The 20,595-nt window shown below is 40.7% G+C and overlaps 1 protein-coding gene across 2 annotated transcripts in view; it reads right to left on the bottom strand.

The window, feature by feature from the left end:
* tox2 (TOX high mobility group box family member 2) overlaps window positions 1–20,595 on the bottom strand; it is a 116,193-nt gene that overhangs the window by 52,699 nt on the left and 42,899 nt on the right. For both annotated transcript variants that reach the window (XM_058055116.2, XM_058055117.2), the window contains exon 3: window positions 8,670–8,729. In XM_058055116.2, the coding sequence (XP_057911099.2) occupies window positions 8,670–8,729 (60 nt within the window). The remainder of the gene's footprint in view (window positions 1–8,669; window positions 8,730–20,595) is intronic.

Below are 20,595 nucleotides of genomic sequence, written 5' to 3'. Positions count from 1 at the left end.
TCCAGGGTGTACCCCGCCTCTCGCCCGAAGACAGCTGGGATAGGCTCCAGCTCCTCCACCCCCGCAACCCCCTCGTGAGCAGTAGAAAATGAATGAATGAATAACTTACTCACGGCTGCACGGTGGGAAAAGTGGTTAGCATGTAGGCCTCACGGCTAAGAGACCCGAGTTCAATTCCACCCTTGACCATCTCTGTGTGGTGTTTTCATGTTCTCCTCGTGGGTTTTCTCCGGGTACTCCGGTTTCCTCCCACATTCCAAAAACATGCTAGGTTAATTGGCGACTCCAAATTGTCCATAGGTATGAATGTGAGTGTGAATGGTTGTTTGTCTATATGTGCCAGCACCCCCCACAACCCTTGTGAGGATAAGTGGTATAGAAAATGAATGAATGAATGAATTAAAGAATGAACGACATCCAGGTTTTGAGTGAAAAGGATACATAGCAGTAAATACACCTTCTTCAAAATAAGAGCGTAATATAATAATACATAAATGGGTTCACAGGTTGACTGTGCCCATGCATGGCCAAAATAGTGCTTATTGAATATTCATTATGACTTCATGTTGCTGGTTAAACCTATGAATGTACATACTAACATCTTATAACATCACAATAAGGTGATCAAGTAAGACTACAACATATTGTTGCTTTAATGATACATTCAGAAGAATAAGCACGGTTGTGAGTTTCTCATACAGTTGTTGAATGTTTCTGCCCGTTTCATCTTCCCGCCATATGTTTCTGATGAGCCATTGTCGAACATGATCCCACACTCTTTTATGTCCAACCTTTGACAAATCTATCACATTTGTGCCTCCATGTTCTGAATTAAAGGCCCATTCCGCCTCTCCAGTTGGGATGAGTAATACTCTTGTTGGCAGCAGCCCAAAGCCCAGCCTCTAGGTCTAGATACCTCCACGAGCCGCCATTGGTTCGACTCAGTGGTGTGTGACTGACAGGAAGCGCGATGATTGGGGTTGGGGGGTGGGGGGGTGCGTATCTTTGCATCGGTGGGCTGATTAAAGCTCGGCTGCGTTTTGTAAACTCCCGCCATCCCCCCCCCCCCCCCCCCCACAACAGCGGCGCGACCCTGCTGGTCTGAATTACAGCTTGGTCACATTAGGCTGATTTACAGCTTCCTCCTGCTGTTTAGATTAGAGAGGGGCTGGTTTGTAGTAGCAGGCTCCACCCCCCGCCCCCTGCCTCTTTTCTATTGATTCTCCCGCCGGTTTACCTCATCACCCCAATTCTCACCTTCATTACTCGACTCACCTCATTTGCACATTGATTTTGCTACTTCTTCGCTTTACCTTTCCTCACCTATCTACTGTTTTTTCCACTCCTGCATCCCGCTTTTTCTCAAATGTCCGCCTGACTTGATGGCATCTCTTCACCGTTCCCACCAACTGGCCCCTCCCTCCCTCCCTCCCTCACTCCACCTCTCTGTCTCTCCCCTCCCCAGTTACATCTTTTGTGAAAATGAAAACAACGCACAGCCTGCCAAAAATATTTCTATAGCCGTGTGCTGACAATGCAGGGAAGGGGAGACAAAGCAAAAAGATGTGCAGGCATATTTGTCGCGGCAGCAGAGAGATGGAAAGCTCTCTCTCTCTCTCTTTCTCTCTCCGTCTCTCTGGGGCCTTTTTGCAGTCATATACAACTAAACTACCCCACCTTTCAACATCTCATGTCCATTTAAAAGCTCTTTAAAAAACACTGTTTGTTTGTGCATGACTCTCACTTTGCCAGTATGTTAAACCGCAGAATCTTGTCATAGTCTGTTAATCCCCTGGTGATGAGATGAAACTAATGGCAACCTTAATGTGTTTGTGGATGTCATTGCACTTCATTGGCCAGCGTAGTGATAGAGACGCTCGCATCACATGTCACAGTTAGTGTGGTCGTTGTTAAATCACGATGTCTTTTATAGATATTATGCATACACTGTGACACCCCCTCCCAACTTGTAGTAAAAGACCTCTCCACTCATGGTGACCATGATGCACATACAGTAGATAAGGTGTCTTGCCCTTCATTACAGATGTGTTTGGGCCTGTTATGCAGTTTCCCAAGGGAGGGGATACCACAGCACATGTCGGGATTAAGGTTTCCCCTCAATAAACCACAGCTCCCCAATGCTGGTAGCACTCATGCATACCACTACCATGTTTCACTGTCAGCAAGACAAAATCTATATATTTAATTCATTCATTTTCGACCGCTTATGCTCACAAGCGTCGCGGGGGTGCTGGAGCCTATCCCAGCAATCTTTGGGTGAGAGGCGGGGTACACCCTGGACTGGTCGCCAGTCAATCACAGGGCACATATAGACAAACAACCATTCACACTCGCATTCATACCTATGGACAATTTGGAGTCACCAATTAACCTAGCATGTTTTTGGAATGTGGGAGGAAACCGGAGTACCCGGTAAAAACCCACGTATGCACGGGGAGAACATGCAAACTCCACACAGAGATGGCCAAGAGCGTGATTGAACCTGGGTCTTCTAGGTGTGAGGCCTGCGCGCTAACCACATGACCGCCGTGCAGCAAGTAGTCAACTCAAAATGCAAATTCTGTAAAGCACTGCCGCAAATGTTAACTATACTCCATACTAAAATGTCAGGGGGAGCAATTAAAAAAAATAATTAAAAATAATAATTATTTAATTATAATTAATAATTAAAAAGTATTCCTTACTGTGGCTTTGTAACGTTTAGATAATGAAAAAAAAAATCAGTCTCCACATATGTTTACAGCAGCGCTCATTAAAGACTTACCTAATCATTATGTGCTAATATAAGCACACTTGTAGTTGAAACATAAATATGCAAAAAGAAGAAGAAATCATTGACGAGCAGATGTTTCTTTTCATACCTGCATTGTACTTCATCGAGGATAGAGGGCAATGCATCGACTTAAAAGCGAAAGAAATATGCAAATGCGCTCCTTTCAACTCGGCAATCCATAATGTTTCAGCTTTGATGCTGAAAACCAAAAGGATGGTAACTCGGAACCAGTGTGACTGACTGGCTGGCTGGCTGGCTGGCTGGCTGGTTTGCTGGCTGGCTGGCTTAAACACGCCACTTTCTGCATGCTAAAACCACATGCAGCGTTTTGGCAGCAGAGAGGCTACAGCGGCAGCCAATCAATAAAACCTTGTTACGCTAATTGCAAGATCATAATCTCCGTTCCTACTTCTGCTGAATATCCAAACAGTCACTCCATTAGCTGAATTATTCCCCTGTGCAGTTCCTCCAACTCGCTTACCCTCCCCTCCATTCCATTCGCTCATTTTCCTTTTCTCTCCTCACCCCCCCTCACCCGCCGTATGACATATTTCTCTCAAACAGCAGTCTTCTTAAACAGATTCATAAGTCAGAGGCAAAGACATCAAAGCAAAGAATCGTCAAGGTAAAGTGCTGATGAAGTTTCTTTCTCGTCTTTGCCGAGCTATTAGAAGGCATGGCTCCTTCTCCTCTGCTCTGTATCGGCAAATGAAATCCCACTTCATGTGAAGGTCTACCAAAAAAAATAACTTTATGTCTAGTATTAAGCTATCCATGGTGTTCTGTGTGCTGAAACCTGCTGTTGTTGGTTTCTCCATTAGAAACATCTAGAAACAAAGAGTTTATTGAGGTCAAGATCAGGCACCTTGGCACCGAGACTGTGTCTGCATGCATATAACGATCATGCAGGCGGACTCTGCCAGGAATAGGAGTACTAAGTACTTAGTTGTTGTCTGTTTAGATTTAATTATTGGACCCGGACATAACAGTTTGTACCTTTCCCAGAGCCAAAACGATCACAAGCTGTAACAGTCAAAAAGCGACTGATGATAAGCCATTGTAGGCCTTAAAAGGTACAGTGATGTACTTTTTAATCTGACAAGGGTGTTGTGTCCTTGTGACTCATCTTAAGAACATTTGCCACGGTTGCTTGGACGGTTTAAAAAAAATGGAAAAAACACGTAAAATGCATCTTTTATCATGTTCCCCACAACAGGTCATCTTACATTTAGATTGTTCATATTTTTATTTGGTTGCTTTTGTTGCTTTAATGCATCACCTTGACTGCGGTCGGAGGGGCTGCAGCGTGCTGCTGTCATGCATTGGGTAATTTGGACTTTAAAAAGGTGCCAATCTTGTTTCATTACTGTTCCCTGGGCTACGGTCACCTGTGTGTTTGATGGACATTGGTGCAGGATCCGTTAACCTTTTTCCTGGTCCTATTTTCCTTTTCATGTGCATTCCTTTTTTCCACATCCCATTGTAAATTTATGTTATCTGGTACCTCTTGTACATTTTCACAATCCAAAAACATACTACAATTGTGGTCTGTTTTACTACATATTGCCCCCAGTCTCCTCTTGGATAGCATTTGTGTCCATGCACCAGTCACATACCAATAAGTAAATAAATGATCCTCATTACTAGTGAGTCTCATTTTGAATAATGATATCCAGTCATGAAATTACTGGATGCCGGGCAGCACAAGTTGGACCAGTTACTTACAAAACTAATCAGTGGAAGTGGTGATAGAAATAAGTAACAGCAACAAAACTGAAATGGAATAATGTCCAACTCTTTTAACAAACTGGAACAAGAAAGAAAAGGCGTGGCAAAGTGAATGCACACAAGCTCAGCTTTTCAACATCCTCTATGGAAGTGCATATTCAAATCCACACTTTCTACACTGTTTGCACGCTGAGCCGCTGACCCAAATGCATTTAAATGCAATGAGGTGTGAAGGAGAAAGAGAGAAACTAGTGAGAAAGGAGCAAATGAGGGGGAGTCAAACAACTAGAGGAAGATAAAGCAGCGAGCACAGGAAAGTGAGCTTTAGGCGCTGTGATTTGCTTTTTTTTTGTTGTCGATGCTGGAGCATGTCGAGAATACAGTTGCTATACGCACACTCTAGTGTTTCCTTAAGAATTAAACTAGTTTATAAAAATGTTTCAACACAGCCTTTTCATTTCACAATACGGCCAATGAAAACAATACATGCATTATCATATTTGAAGGGTTTTCTAAACTAGGTTTACACTAACAATGAAGACTAGCCAATAAAAAAAAAACGGGGTAAGACTGCTAAAAAAAATCACTTGTAACTATGCCCCTTGTGGGTTGTACTAAAATGGCTTTATAAGCATTGTAACACAGATCTAATAATCGGGGGTGCTGGAGCCTATCCCAGCTGTCTTCGGGCGAGAGGCGGGGTACACCCTGGACTGGTCGCCAGCCAGTCACAGGGTACATATAGACAAACAACCATTCACACTCACATTCATACCTGTGGACAATTTGGAGTTGCCAATTAACCTAGCATGTTTTTGGAATGTGGGAGGAAACCGGAGTACCCGGAAAAAACCCACGCATGCACAGGAAGAACAGGCAAACTCCACACAGAGATGGCCGAGGGTAGGATTGAACTCGGGTCCCCTAGCTGTGAGGTCTGTACGCTAACCACTTGACCACCGTGCAGCCCGACCAAGTCATTGTCTGAAAAAAATCAGCAGAAAGTGGCCAGCAAAAACAACACAACTAACAACTAATTCTAACAACATTTATAGGTCAGAAAAGTGGAAAATGCATAATAGGTCACCGTTTTAGTTTTTTTTTTAATTTAGCATTTATTTTTATTTAAGTATTATAAATAACTTATATACAAGTACCCAATGTTAATAATAAAAAAACATTTTATGACAACTTCATTCATTCATTTTCTACTGCTTATCCTCACGAGGGTCGCGAGGGGTGCTGGAGCCTATCCCAGCTGTCTTCGGGCGAGAGGCGGGGTACACCCTGGACCGGTCCCCAGCCAATCACAGGGCACATATAGACAAACAACCATTCAACCTAGCATGTTTTTGGAATGTGGGAGGAAACCGGAGTACCCGGAAAAATCCCATGCATGCACGGGGAGAACATGCAAACTCCACGCAGAGATGTCCGAGGGTTGAATTGAACTCTGGTCTCTTAGCTGTGAGGCCTGAGTGCTAACCACTCGACCATCTTGCAGCCTCCATACATTATTTTTCAGAAAAATATTTTTTTTGAGAAATGTTCACTCTTTTTTGGGTGCAAAGGTTCAAGAGTAGAGGAGAAAACACAGGGTCTCCTAATTTTAGTGTAGTAGTTGTCGGATCATTTATTCTAAATAAAATCGGCATCCTGCAAGAGTTTGTGTTGACTGCATTTGTAAAATTGTCATTTGTTAGATAATTGTGATTGTGGTCCACAAGCCACATAAAAGCATAAATAGAAGAAATAGAGCAGGACACAAGTAAAAATTTGAGGTCATTTGGAGAAGAAACAGAGAATAAACAGAGAGCAAAGCAAGATCCTTTATCATCCCATCAGTGGTCTCGCTTTGTGAACCCCACCTTTCTCCACTGTCAGTCATCTCTGCCGCACTTGCAATGTGTTATCTGTTCACCGGCATTAACAGTTGCACATCAGCACATCTTGTAATCAGTCAGTCACAAGTGCAGTAAAAGTATGCACCCTGAATCCAAATGGATGATAAAAGCACTGCATCTAAAGAGTTCTTTGACAGCCAAGGGAAATGTGTCGGATAACAGCGCTAAAAAAAAAAATCACATTCTGACATCCATATTTATTGCCAGGGATGTCTAAATTGACTTTATAAATCATGCACAAAAAGCCACACAAGCAGCTCTCTTGTCTCATTCTGGGCTCCAAGCCATGCTTTAATAAAGCAGCACATTAAGAAATTAAGCAAAAAAAAAAAAAAAAAAAAGCTAATTCAACAAAAACATAAAACTACTGTAGCCCGTGGCTCGGCTCTGATAATTACAATTGACAGAGACAAATTCCCGGCTCCCCCATGTATGTCAGATGGGCTTATTCCCAAACTCTACAAATCTTTCTGCCCAAACACAACCATATGCTCTCCCAGTTGTTCAAGACCAGCTGTGCTGCAGAGCAGAGCAGCTATGCGACGGCAGAGGAGAGCCTGCAAATCACCTCCATTCTAACGTTATAAATCCTCTGCAATAAGGCCAGAAGCAATCAAAATTTAGGTAGTGTTTTATGCTTGGCTTTTGATGACTTCAAATAAAGTGAATTTGAAAGTTACAAAGTAGGAGGTTGCTTGATGGTTATTAAAACTAGCTGGTTAAGGTTCTACTCAACACCTGCACCATTAAATCTGACTGCAAAGAAAGAATGAACAGGAATGTGTAAATGCAAGGAAGCTGCATTGGTGCATGTAGAGAACAGCACAGAACAATAGCACAATAATTACATGAAAATAATACATGCTAACCACAATAGCAAATCTATGGTATAGAGAGTTATGATGGAACAAATAATGCAGATACATTTTATGATCCCATTAGGACATTATAGTACGTTTATTCATTCATTCATTTTCTACTGCTTATCCTCACAAGGGTCACAGGGGGTGCTGGAGCCTATCCCAGCTCTCTTCGGGCAAGAGGCGGGGTACATTCAGCCAGCCAATCACAGGGCACATATAGACAAACAACCATTCACACTCACATTCATACCTATGGACAATTTGGAGTCGCCAATTAACCTAGCATGTTTTTGGAATGTGGGAGGAAACCGGAGTACCTGGAGAAAACCCACACATGCACGGGGAGAACATGCAAACTCCACACAGAGATGGCCGAGGGTGGAATCGAACCCTGGTCTCCTAGCTGTGATACCTGCGGTAGTGCCCAGCAGCGCAACCTATAATATGCTTAATTTAATAAAATACTCCATAAATATAGTTGTTTGCATGTTTTTCCCGTGCATGCGTGGGTTTTCTCCGGGTACTCCGGTTTCCTCCCACATTCCAAAAACATGCTAGGTTAATTGGTTACTCCAAATTGTCCATAGGTATGAATGTGAGTGTGAATGGTTGTTTGTCTATATGTGCACTGTGATTGGCTGGTGACCAGTCCAGTGTGTACACCGTCTCTCACCCGAAGTCAGCTGGGATAGGCTCCAGCACCCCTGCGAATCTCCATGGATGGATGAATGCACTCCATAATTATCAAGGTTATGTATCAAAATTCATCTCCTCTTGGACGAATTACCACTGGACACCCAAAATATATTCGGATATCCTAAAGTTCTACCAGTTTTGGGTAGAAATCTCTTAAAGTTGTGGTACTTCCATAAGTGTGGCTTAAAAATGAATACAAGGATACATAAAAAACACACCAGCCTCATGAATGAAAAATGAATGTAGAACAAATTCCAACATTCTACATAAGTCCAACACATACGTAGTATGTCTGAAAAGTTCAAATACAGGACGTACAAAGTAGTGGAAGTGAAATTGCAGTTTAAACTAAATCTAAAGTCTGGTTTTGAGAAAACCAAAACAGGTTAGACAGAGACAGCCTGAATGGAGCTACTGTAATAGGAAGGCTTGTATCTTCTAAAAATGGAAGCACGCAGTACTGTGGAGCAACCACAGAGCCTGGAACACTTGTATATCTCATTAACATGTGCTGGTGTACCAAATTTTGTGTCTAGCTTACTACTCTATGCATATAAATTAGGTAGGTGTCATTACACAGTACAAATATTCACGCATTCCAACAAATGTGAGTAAAGACCGGACCTGGCAATATCGGTGAAGAAAAAGAAATGAGAGAAGTGATGGAAAAATACTGTAACTCACCTGGTTGGGCGGGAGGAACTCATGGTTGTTTTCATTCATGTACATGTTGTCACCATCAAACTGCAGCCGGGGTGAGGTGGGGGTAGGGGTAGGGGTGGGGGAGAAATGAGGAAACAATTAGATGTGGTGAGCCTGACGTGTCCCAACAGGGATGGCAAACAGCTCCCCAGTCAGTCAGCGGAGAGACAATAGAACACAGCAGCCTAATGACTACAAGTCCTTGGCTTAGAGACCTCCACGCTCTGGTGCATGTCAGTAATTACAGTTCATTAGAGACATGCATAATTAGGCCTTGTCAAAGCTGCTGTAAGTCACACTTTCCCTCTCAGCTTGCCTCCAGCTTCAAACCTTGTGTGTGTGTGTGTGTGTGTGTGTGTGTGTGTGTGTGAGCTGCGATTCCATGCCAGTTACAAGGTGACAAATGCATAACAGGGTGATAAGCAAACAGTCTCTCTCAGCCGCGGACCATTTAACTCCTTTTACAGACTGTTTTCTCACTTCATTTTCATTTTCCAAGCATGCATTGACAGCAGGGATGAGATGAAGCATTCCCACAAACATGACACCGGTTGCCTCAAGCATCTTATTGTCACGTTTTAAAATCAATTGTGGTCCCATGTTGAAGATCGCAGTGGATAAAACATTGCATTAAAAATTACCACCAAACATGAATCTAAAAAGCATTAAAAAACAATATAGGTGTTATTATGACAGAATAATATTAATTCTGATTGACAGCTTGCATCAAAATTAGTTTGAAACAGTCCGAAATTTTGAGCTGGAGCATACCCCATGTGTTACAAATGTCTACCACCAATACCAATAAATATGGCCTAAATCTCTGCAACCTATCCCAACTGTCAGTCAATGTGAGTGTGAATGGTTGTTTGTCTATATGTGCCCTGTGATTGGCTGGTATTCTCCCCGTGCATGTGTGGGTTTTTTTTCCGGGTACTCCGGTTTGGTTGACTCCAAATTGTCCATAGGTATGAATGTGAGTGTGAATGGTTGTTTGTCTATATGTGCCCTGTGATTGGCTGGCGACCAGTCCAGGTTGTTTCCCGCCTTTCACCCGAAGTCAGCTGAGATACCCCAGGTGTTACAAATGTCTACCGATTCCATCGATTCCATGACACAGATGCATCACAATACCAATAAATATGGCCTAAATCTCTACAGCCTATCCCAGCTGAATTAGAAAGATGGACAACTGTCAGTCAATAGGTGTGAATGTGAGTGTGAATGGTTGTTTGTCTATATGTGACCTGTGATTGGCTGGTCACCAGTCCAGATTGTGTACCTCGCCTCTCGCCCGAAGACAGCTGGGATAGGCTCCAGCACGCCCATGATCCTCGTGAGGATAAGCGGTACAGAAAATGCATGTATAGATGGGCAACTGTCAGTCATACTGTCGAGACGCAATACCAGTCATACCCGTACCAAGTTGCCATGGCACAGTACCAGATCGGTTTGGGGCGGTCAGTTTTTCTTCTTATAATAACGACACCATTTTTTATCCAAGAGGAGACTGAGGGCTGGTAAAGCAAAGGGTAAAATTCTACAATGATGAATCTGTTAGACCAATGAGCATAGAACCGAGTAGTACCTGCTTTAGCCAATGGAAAAGCACAAAGTAGAACAGAGCCATAAAATATACTGTGGTCAAGGAAGCTAATGTTCAAGTTCCGATAGCACTGTACCAGGTATAGCTCAACTTGACCCTTGCAATGCAATTAACCACTGTACCATTTCATGAATAATAACAAGCAAGCTGGACTGGGGAGTAGCAGCTTCCATTAAAGCAAACCAACCAGCCAAGTTACCCACGCTGAAAAGGCTAACACCAAAATGTGTGAGCAGCCTGAGTTTTTTTTTTATTATTTATTTTTTTACTCTTTTGCCATACTCATCACGGTAGGTCAACCTTGCTGATTCAGAGAATCAAACGCTAACGGCGAGACTTATGCTAGATGGAAGGTGACGGTTTGAGGTTAGACAAAGAAGTCGGAGGTGTACCCCTCAGCTGAATGAAAAAAAAAAAAACTGAGCGAGTGGGTGAGTGTTTAGGTGCGTAAAACACTGAGTGAGATGAGACTCTGAATACATGAGCGGGGAGAGTATTTTGCGGTGCAAAAGCGCCAACCAAGTCTGTGGTTTATTTGGCTCTTGTGCGATTAACACCGGGGTCACTGCCAGAGGCCGCAGTTTGAAACACAGACATACGCACAAACATTCAACCAGATGCCTTCACTGTCTGACAGTCATGACAGTAGACAGCGTGAAGACTTTAGATCAGAGGTAGGGAACCTATGGCTCGGGAGCCAGGTAGGGCTCTTTTGATGACTGTATCTGGCTCTCAAGCATTTCTTACCACAATAAAAATGTATTTTTGCTAACATTTTAAAGTAAACATCACAGAAATGACTTAATAATATTAAAAATCAACAACTTTCTTATGCATTTTAATTTGTCCATCTATATTCTGCTGCAATACGGCCAACCATATCTATCTTTCCTGATGATATTTTCCAGGTCAAACACCAAAACTTGATTATTACTGGGTAATGCTGTAGTCTACCTCGGTCATTGAGATGTCAAAAAAACATGTAAATGTAAACTTTCCTCCTTTAGTCAAATAGCTAAAGCTGCAGAACCAAGCCTTCTGACGAAGATGGCCAAAAGAATGAAATACGTCTACGGAGTACGGTGCAAAACTATGCAGCAGCAGAAGTTGTATTAATGGCAACAAGTATTTGATTTATTATTAGACACTGCGCTGCTCACGAAAGTGTGCTGGCCACACCCCATTGGCGTGGGGTAGTGTGCCTGGTCTACGTAATTAGAGCCCATTATCTAAAACTGTTGGTCTTACATAAAAATGCACACATTTTATTGCATTCAATGTTTAAAAAAATGTATATGGCTCTCACAGATACACATTTTAAAATATCTGGCCTTCATGGACCTCTTCGCCAAAAAGGTTCCCGACCCCTGCTTTAGATGAAATACAGATGCTACTATACGGTGTCAAAAAACAGGAAAGGTTTGTGTCGTTTTTATAACAACCAGTTGTGTAGACTCTACTGCTTATATAGGCTACTAACGCCAAAACAATGTGCCGTTTTCACCCAAACATAACACAACCTTGAGTATGATGACCTTGTCATGTTTTGCATGACATGTTTAGTTCATTTCTGTTTTTAACGTATTACCTGCAGTTGTTGCATTGTGTTGAGTTTCAGTAGGTGGATCAGCAGAGCAGAATTTCACCTAATCAGTCATTTGTGGTGCTTTAAAACCCAGAGGCACAGCATGGGGTATCGGTCCATTGCTTTACCTTTGGCTATTGCTACCTGTGTGTCGATGCAGCCCATTGCATCTTATTTAGTTGTTTCCTTGTCTCCTGGTTATATTGTCCATGCATGCTCTTGTTTCCACCTCCCAGTTTATTTGTTTTTTGTGTGTTTTCAATGTCTTGTTTTTCTGTGTATGCTTATCTTGTGTCCATTAAAGACAATAAGAGCCATTATCCACAAATGGTGAAAACATGAAACAGCGGTGAACCTTCCCAACCAAAATGACCCCCAAAACACAGCAAAGACTCATCCGAAGAGGTCACAAAAGACCCCACAACAACATCCAAAGAATTGCAGGCCTCACTCACCTCAGTTAAAGGGCAACTACAATTTTGGGGGAATTTTGCCCCATCCTTATGTGAAACATGAACACATATTTCTTTCCCTTTTCTGTGCATGATGACACCAGAAAACGTGTTAATATGAACTAGTTAACAATGGATGTCATGGGAAGTACCTATTTTAATGCTAAATAGATAAAAATCTCAAAAAAACAGTGTTCAAAAAAACAGAATTCACTTTACAAAGAGGTACTAGGCAAGGTTGTCCACTCTCCCCCTCATTGTTTGCTATCTTCATTGAACCTCTTGCAGCTGCAATTCGACAACATGGAAATATTAAAGGGATCCACACAACAAATGTTCATCATAAGATAAGCCTTTATGCTGATGATGTGTTACTCTTCCTAAAAAACTCACACTTCTCACTTCACCAAGCTATCACACTCATCAATAACTTTAGCACCTTCTCGGACTACTCTATTAACTGGTCTAAATCCATAGTATTGCCCATTAATTTCGTTTTCCAGAGCACCCCCTCTATACCACTGCGTTCAGGGACTATCAGGTATTTGGGCATCAACATTTCCTCCAATCTGTCAGACCTGATCAGCTTGAATTATACCCCACTGTTGAAATCGATTGAGGATGATCTTGAACAGACATGTCCAAAGTCCGGCCCCCGGGCCAATTGCGGCCCGTGGACAAATTTTTACCGGCCCGCGGCCTCTATCATGAAATCAATAATATGCGGCCCGCCATCACTGTTGACCACAGTATAAAATACATGTGTACAAAAAGCTATTTTTCATTTCACCAGAAGATGGCAGTAGCCCTGTGGCCGCACTCTGGCCGCCGTGACCCTTGGCCTTGCGTGATCGTTTCAGTCCAGCCCATTTCTAACATGGCGACTGTAAACAAAAAAAGGAAAGTTGACCGCGAGGGCTGCCGCTTCCAGGACAAGTGGAAATTTTAGTATTTTTTCACTGAAATACGAAACAACTGTGTCTGCCTAATTTGCCAAGAGACTGTGGCTGTTTTCAAGGAATTCAACATCAAGAGGCACTACCAGACGAAACATGCTAGCTACGACAAGCTAACTGGGAACGAACGCGGTGAAAAAGTGAAGCAACTGGAAGCTGTTTTAACGGCACAGCAAAGCTTTTTCACAAGAGCCCGTGAGTCAAATGAAAATGCCACAAAGGCAAGCTACGAAGTGGCAACGCTGATTGCAAAGCACTGCAAACCTTTCACTGAGGGTGAATTTATTAAAGACTGTGTAATGAAAATGGTTGAGAAAATTTGTCCCGCGAAGAAGCAAGAGTTTGCCAATATTTGCCTGGCTCGTAATACTGTGGTACGAAGAATTGAAGATTCCGCATGAGGACAAGACTGAGTGACTCTCACCTGCGTGACGTCTTGCGCATCAAAACCACTGCTCTTGAGCCAGACCTGGACTACATACTGCAGTCAAGATCCCAGTATCACCCTTCACATTAGTGCAGGCAAGATATTTGTTAAGTCCTCTGAGTTGAATAAATTCTTAAATCTCAGTTAATTAATTTTTTTGTGATGGTCAAAATCACAGTTTGAATATGCAGTGATCATTGTTTTGTTTTCAGCACTGTTCCTACAGTGAGCATATAATAGTGAATAATATGTAATGTTTCACATGAACTTAGATATCCTTGATAGTTTTCTTAATTTTTTGTGGTTTGTGATTTCGGTAAAAACCTAAATGTAAAAAAAAATGTAAAAGTAAAAGTATGCCATTTGTAATTAAAAAAAATCCCAAAAAGTTAATTTGTATTTAATGTTAATGGTTCAAAGAATGTCAGGCTAAATAGTCGGCCCCCACACATTTTCACCTTACCAAATCTGGCCCTCTTTGCAAAAAGTTTGGACACCCCTGATCTTGAACGTTGGAGAACTTTGCCGATCTCTCTTATGGGCAGAGTATCCACTGTGAAAATGATGATATTACCAAGGATCAATTATCTGTTCTCTATGATCCCAACCAAACCATCTATAACTTGGTTTAAGTCATTAGACTCATATATAAATAAATTTCTTTGGAAAAATAAGCCAGCACGAATAAGCCTGAAAACATTACAAAAATCTAAAGAATGTGGGGGCTTAGAACTGCCAAATTTCTCCAATTACTTCCTGGCAAATAGGCTACAGTATATCTTAAAATGGATAAAACCTAACCCCTTGGATCAGTTATGGCTAGACATTGAACAATCATTTAGCCAAGAAATCCACATCTTTAACTTACCTTTCATAAGTCAAATCCTTAGGAAACACGATTGTTTTAAAAGCATAAATATTAAAACCACTCTGACAGCTTGGTGGGAATTTTTAAAAATAACTAGGTCCTCGCTCAATCCTTGCCAGTACACTCCGATCTGGAATAACCCTGATATATTGCTTAAAAAAAAAACCTTGGATTTTACAACATGGCATGACAAAGGAATAAGTTGCTTGGAAAATATCATAATGGGGGGAAAGTGTTGTATTTACATAACGTACATCTATATCAACCAAGTTAGAGCGATATTGTTATTGTAGCAGCTAAAACAAAAAACTATATTTATACAGCGGACTAACACGACGCCTCACCAGCCACTAGCTCTCAATTTTGCCCCAAAAACTCAACAAGATGCTCCAACTGGTTATTGAGATCCTTGCGTGCTGCTCGATAACACTCTGTGACACACCTTTTTCAAGAGTTTTTGGACAATAACTTGCTTTCAAAATTAATGAAACAACACCTGTTAGAAATAGATATGCTTATATATTATATTTTTTCTTTTTCCAAAGGAAAACACATTTGCAGGCGTTCAAGTGCACGTCCAAGCCAAGAGATGGCGCTTTAACCTCCCAAAATAGAAGGCCATTATAGCCAATCAAAGAAATGTATTTCCGGACAAGGCACAATAACCAACCATTCATTCATTACTTTTTTTCTCTGGCCCAAAGTCAGCTGTGATAGGCTCTAGCATACCCCTTATAACCCTAATGAGGGTATAGAAACGATCGGTATAGAAAATGGATGGATGAATGGATGTATGGACTCTTGTGTTGTTAAAAGAGATGTAGACGGACAATGTTGATTATTTATGCAGCATTTTGAATCACCTACCCAACATCGAATCTCACAAAACTTAGTTTACACAATAAGGTACATTCATTTGGTAAACTCAAATGAGTGTTAGCTGCATCAACAAGTTCCATCCTGGCACAGGAATTAAAGAAGCTAATGTTGCAAAATGGTAACGCTGTTATCAATAAAAGAGATCACAAACGATGGAAGACGTTGCGGTTGGACCCCCTCCTTCCTGTCCTATTCTAGTGTTGTCAATAAATGTAAAATTTATTTTCATTTATAATTATTTCACATTATTTTATGGACATAAACTACCATTATTGTCTATAAAAAAGTATTTTTTTAATATTTTGCAGGTCTGGCACAGATTATGGATCGCAATTACGTTATTTCCTAGGGGAAATAATGTGCTGTGGTTTTCGGCTAACCTTTTGCAACAAATTAGTAATAAAAACCAAGGTACCGCTGCATATAAATAACATAGTAGGGATGAAAGCACCCCATCCTGGTTGTACATAAATGGCCATAACATACATAAAAATGTGTTTTTTTAAAAATCCTGTAAAGCAACAAACAAGTTTCTGTGCTGCTTGCAACATTATTCAAATTAAAGTGCCAATTCCATTTCCATGTTATCATTGGTTCTCTGATGGAAGTGTTACTTGAATCCCAATGCTTTCATTCTGATGGTTAGTTTATGGGTGGAACAATCATCACAAAAAAAATAAAAAAATACAAGAAAATGGTTTCCTTTGTAGCTCTTGAAATAAAATGACAACTTCACGTGTCACGATGGAACTGACGGTGTCTTTGAATGGGTTATTTTCACACCTGCACACTGGGGCTGGAAAAGTAGAAAATAATTATAAAGAGCAAAGTGAAGTCGCTGAGGGCAAAATAACAGACAATATCTACATTGAGGGGCAATGGTAAAAATATTCCTGCCTCTTTGTGGTCACAAAGCGCTCATTTGGGCTAAGTGGACTGTAATTATGTTACAGCACAGATACAGTAGGGATCTCTGCACAGAATAAGAGCTGCACATACTTGCCAGTTAGACATGTTTACCCATTGCTAAATTGAGTTTAATAGTCTGACGTCAATGTGGGCAATGTTTGACTTATTCTCTTACGTCGGCATGCTCTTGTAGGCCGGTAGTTTAGCTGGAGGGGGAGGCAGAAAAACTGAGCCAAGATTAGCAAAATATCAAAAAAAAATATATATTTTTTTTCATAATATTCCAGTATATTGCTAATAAAAATTGGCACATATCAACAAGTCTGCCTTCACAACATTAACTTCCAAAATTTATAATCAGCGACAGCTGTTTCTAATATATTCGGCAGTCTACAGACGTGGTTAAATATAATAGTAATAATAAAAATAATAATAATAAAAATATGTTTAAAACCTTTGCTTTCAAGCTCTTCTCTTTTCATGCTGATGCATGTAGCCCTACTGACCTCACATAAAGTTGCTAATATATATATATATTTAAAAAATAAAATCTATTGTGGTCTGCATTGTGTCGTCATGATGTGCTTGGTGTGAAGCGTACAGTTGATGTATGGCATAAAATGAAGTCTTTGCCTTCCTGGGGCTTAAGAGTTCATTAATCATTGCGTTGAAAACTGTAGTAACACAATGGAGCGGAAGAAAACAGACAGAGGAATGGAGAGATGAATGAATGGATGTATGCATGGTGAAAAAGATGGCATAAAGATATTTTGAACTCAGGACAAGCAAGGTCCTGAACACTGGACACCAACCAGCCGCTTGTTTGCATAGCGCCAATGCAAATACATGTGACGGGAGGGAGAGAAATAATAAAATGGGAGATATGCTATAAATAGCGGTGTGTTTGCGTAAAGCCAAACCAATGTCAGCGTGATGCAGGAAGTGCACCACACTTTGGAGGCTACAACACAAATAGACAATAAAAGTAGAAGACATTGGCAGACATGATGGTTCCACCTTTCATTTTCTGATTTTGTATTGTGTTGCAATAAGTGCCTTTCTTTCATATTTGTTTCATTAAAGTTGAGCTAAACTGATTTTGGGGTGACAAAACATGCTGTGACACTTTCATTTCATGTAGTTAATTTCACACCAGGTGCTAGCTAGTGCCAAATTCTAATGATAATTCCAAATTAAATGCATTAAAATAAAATTACTTAAAGGAGAATTGCACTTTTTTATCATTCACAATCGTTATGTGATACATTAACATATATTTCTTCCCATTTTCTGCCGGTTCTACTGAGAGAAATTTAGTTAGTTAGTATAAAGTTAGTATAAGGTAGCAAACAATGCATGTCATAGGAGGTACTTTTGACGCTATAGCCCTAAAAACACCAACAATGTTGCATTTAAATAATGGATATGTATATTAACCAAGCTACTGTGATATTGTTATTGTAGCAGCTAACATGAAAAATGATATTTATTTGGTGTAACGCAGCGCCTCACTAGCCGCTAGTGTTAGCATCACTCACAGAGTGAGTGGATATCAAACTCAAGATTCAATAAGATGCTCGTTTGCTGTCAAAATTTTTCACCAGAAAAAAGGAGCGCACGTCTTGTGCTTGCAGACACGGCCATCCCAATAAGAATGGCCATTGTAAGTGTTGTCACAGTTTCTATGCTGCTGTTGTTGATGGAAGTAGCATTAGCTATGTGGGCTAGTATATGAAATCAATGCGCCTATGAAAGAAGTTTAAATCCTAAAATTACAGATACTATAAGTAATAAATATTATCATGAAATTATTTGTTATCTTGCTTTATCAAAGCATACAATGTTGTTAGAGGTGTTTGTAGAGGGCTTAATCGTCAAAATAGGTAGGTCCCAATGACACGCATTGTTAGCTAGCTCATGCTAACTCGTTTTCTTTCATTATAATGCACAGATAATGTAAAGAAACATGATTGTGGATAATGGCAAAATAAAAAAGTGCAGTTTTCCTTTGATATAATTATTAAATAATACATTTCTGACTGGGAGTGTCAGAGCAGTGTTAATGTAACAATATTCTAAAAATAAAATAATAATTCTGTATCAATTATATGATACATAAAATATTTTTTCATTATTTTATCAAAATATAATTATTTTATAAATTATCCAATACATGTATTTGTTAAATAATAAATTACATATGTACGAGAGGTGTTACTGTAATAATAATTTAAATGATGTGCCTTCATTTAATAATACATAGTATTTCAAATATATTAAAATAAAGTCGTAATCGTATGAATTGCTATTTAACATAATTATTCAATTCTAAAAGGCTCAGTTTTGAGTGTCAATCCAAATGATCAGAATTGTTGATCCAGCTCTTTTACTGGCTTTTCATTAGAGCGGACAGCTGTGCCTCATTTAATAGCCAATGGATTTCTAAGCAAACGCATGTAATGTAAAAGCCACCTGGCCCTTGTGTGAGGGGGGGCATTTATTGCTACAAAGTGAGTGGGTTATTTTAGAGCAAAATATACCAGGACATGATCGTCTTTCATGGATTAAACATGCAAAGAGACAGCAGTCAAAATACCTGTGTCAGGACTGTGGTCATTAGAGCATTCAGTGACTGGCTGGATAACACACACACACACACACACACATACACACACATGCATAAGCAAAGCAGAGAGCATGGGGGATGGTGCACTGCACAGCAGATATGGATTGCCTTTGTGTGTATGCATGAATATAGCGACTACTGCATTGTATTCACCTCTATATATGTGCACTTCATGACCACTGTATGTATGTATGTATGTACACTGTGAGCATGCATATATTAGAAACCTCATGTTTGTGTAACGCGACCTATCCAATAATACACACATTGATCCCTGCCAGATAAAGAAAACATAATGTTTATTTTCCCATAGCAGAGCACCTCTAGGCCACACCCACCAGCCATGCAGATGAAATATGGTCTTCATTACCTTTAAAACCTCAACAGGCAGGGAGTGAAGTGAAATCTTTTCAAGCCAAATGAATTGGAGCACACATGAAAAGGGCAGGGCAGCAAAAAAAAAAAAAAAAAGGAGAAAAAACTAAATTAAACACATGAGCTCCATTTGTAATCTGCTCCAAGTTAAGAGAGAGGAGAAATAAAATACAGCATTTAGCTGCTGATCATGTTAAAGCAAGCAAGTGAGCGACTCCCCCGAGGAGACTGTTCCCCCGATCTTGCTTATGATGGACTTAATTGCCTCTATCAGCGCTAAGATATAACATTCGTCTTAGCTTTATTGCTCGCCTTTATGGTCTTGTCCATCACGCTGAGGGCTTTCAAGAGATTTGCAAATGACGCCTTGAAATAATGAGAAAGGCTGTGGAGAGAAATGGAAGCGTTGTTTTGACGGTGTGCTGCATTAACGAAAAAAAACCTACATACACAAGTTCTGTTCATAAACGCATTGTGAGTCAATTTTTTTGTGTAGCTTATACCTAAATTGTTCACCCCTTTGTATTGAGTTATGGTTTCCTATAGAGCAGCTACACGCAATAACGTACAGAAAACATTTTTGACTTTCCAGAGTCTGCACCTACTCAGCTGCATTTCCTTTGATTTGTGTTTCCAGTCTGTTTTAATATATTCCACCCATGCCCCACCCCCGGCCATGCCCACTTCGCTGTGATTGGTCACACGCCCAAAGTGCTTCATAACTATGAACCATATAAGGAAGTCCGCCCCTTTGTGACATCACATCGTTTTACCACACTTTTTGAAACAGAGCATTTTGAGCCATCCCAAATTCATTCATTCATTCATTCACTTTCTACCGTTCATCCTCACGGGGGTCGTGGGGGGGGGGGGGGGGGGCTGGAGCCTATCCCAGCTGTCTTCGGGCGAGAGGCGGGGTACACCCTGGACTGGTCGCCAGCCAATCACAGAGCACATATAGACAAACAACCATTCACACTCACATTCATACCTATGGACAATTTGGAGTCGCCAATTAACCTAGCATGTTTTTGGAATGTGGGAGGAAACCGGAGTACCCGGAGAAACCATCCCAAATTTCTTTCAGGAATCACTTTCAAATGGCCAAACCTCATTATCTGAACTTTGGCATCGTTAACACGAGAATACAACATTATAATAACATTCATAGATTAGAAAAGTGGAAAAAGCAAAATGGGTCCCCTTTAAGTCACTAAAAATGAAA

This window comes from Doryrhamphus excisus, linkage group LG18 (genome assembly GCF_037039965.1).
Source record: "Doryrhamphus excisus strain RoL-2023G ecotype Guam linkage group LG18, RoL_Dexc_Guam_v1.1, whole genome shotgun sequence".
In the NCBI taxonomy this organism is placed as follows: domain Eukaryota; kingdom Metazoa; phylum Chordata; class Actinopteri; order Syngnathiformes; family Syngnathidae; genus Doryrhamphus; species Doryrhamphus excisus.
The sequence above is the reverse complement of the archived record's forward strand: the minus strand, read 5'-3'. Positions and strand labels throughout refer to the sequence as shown.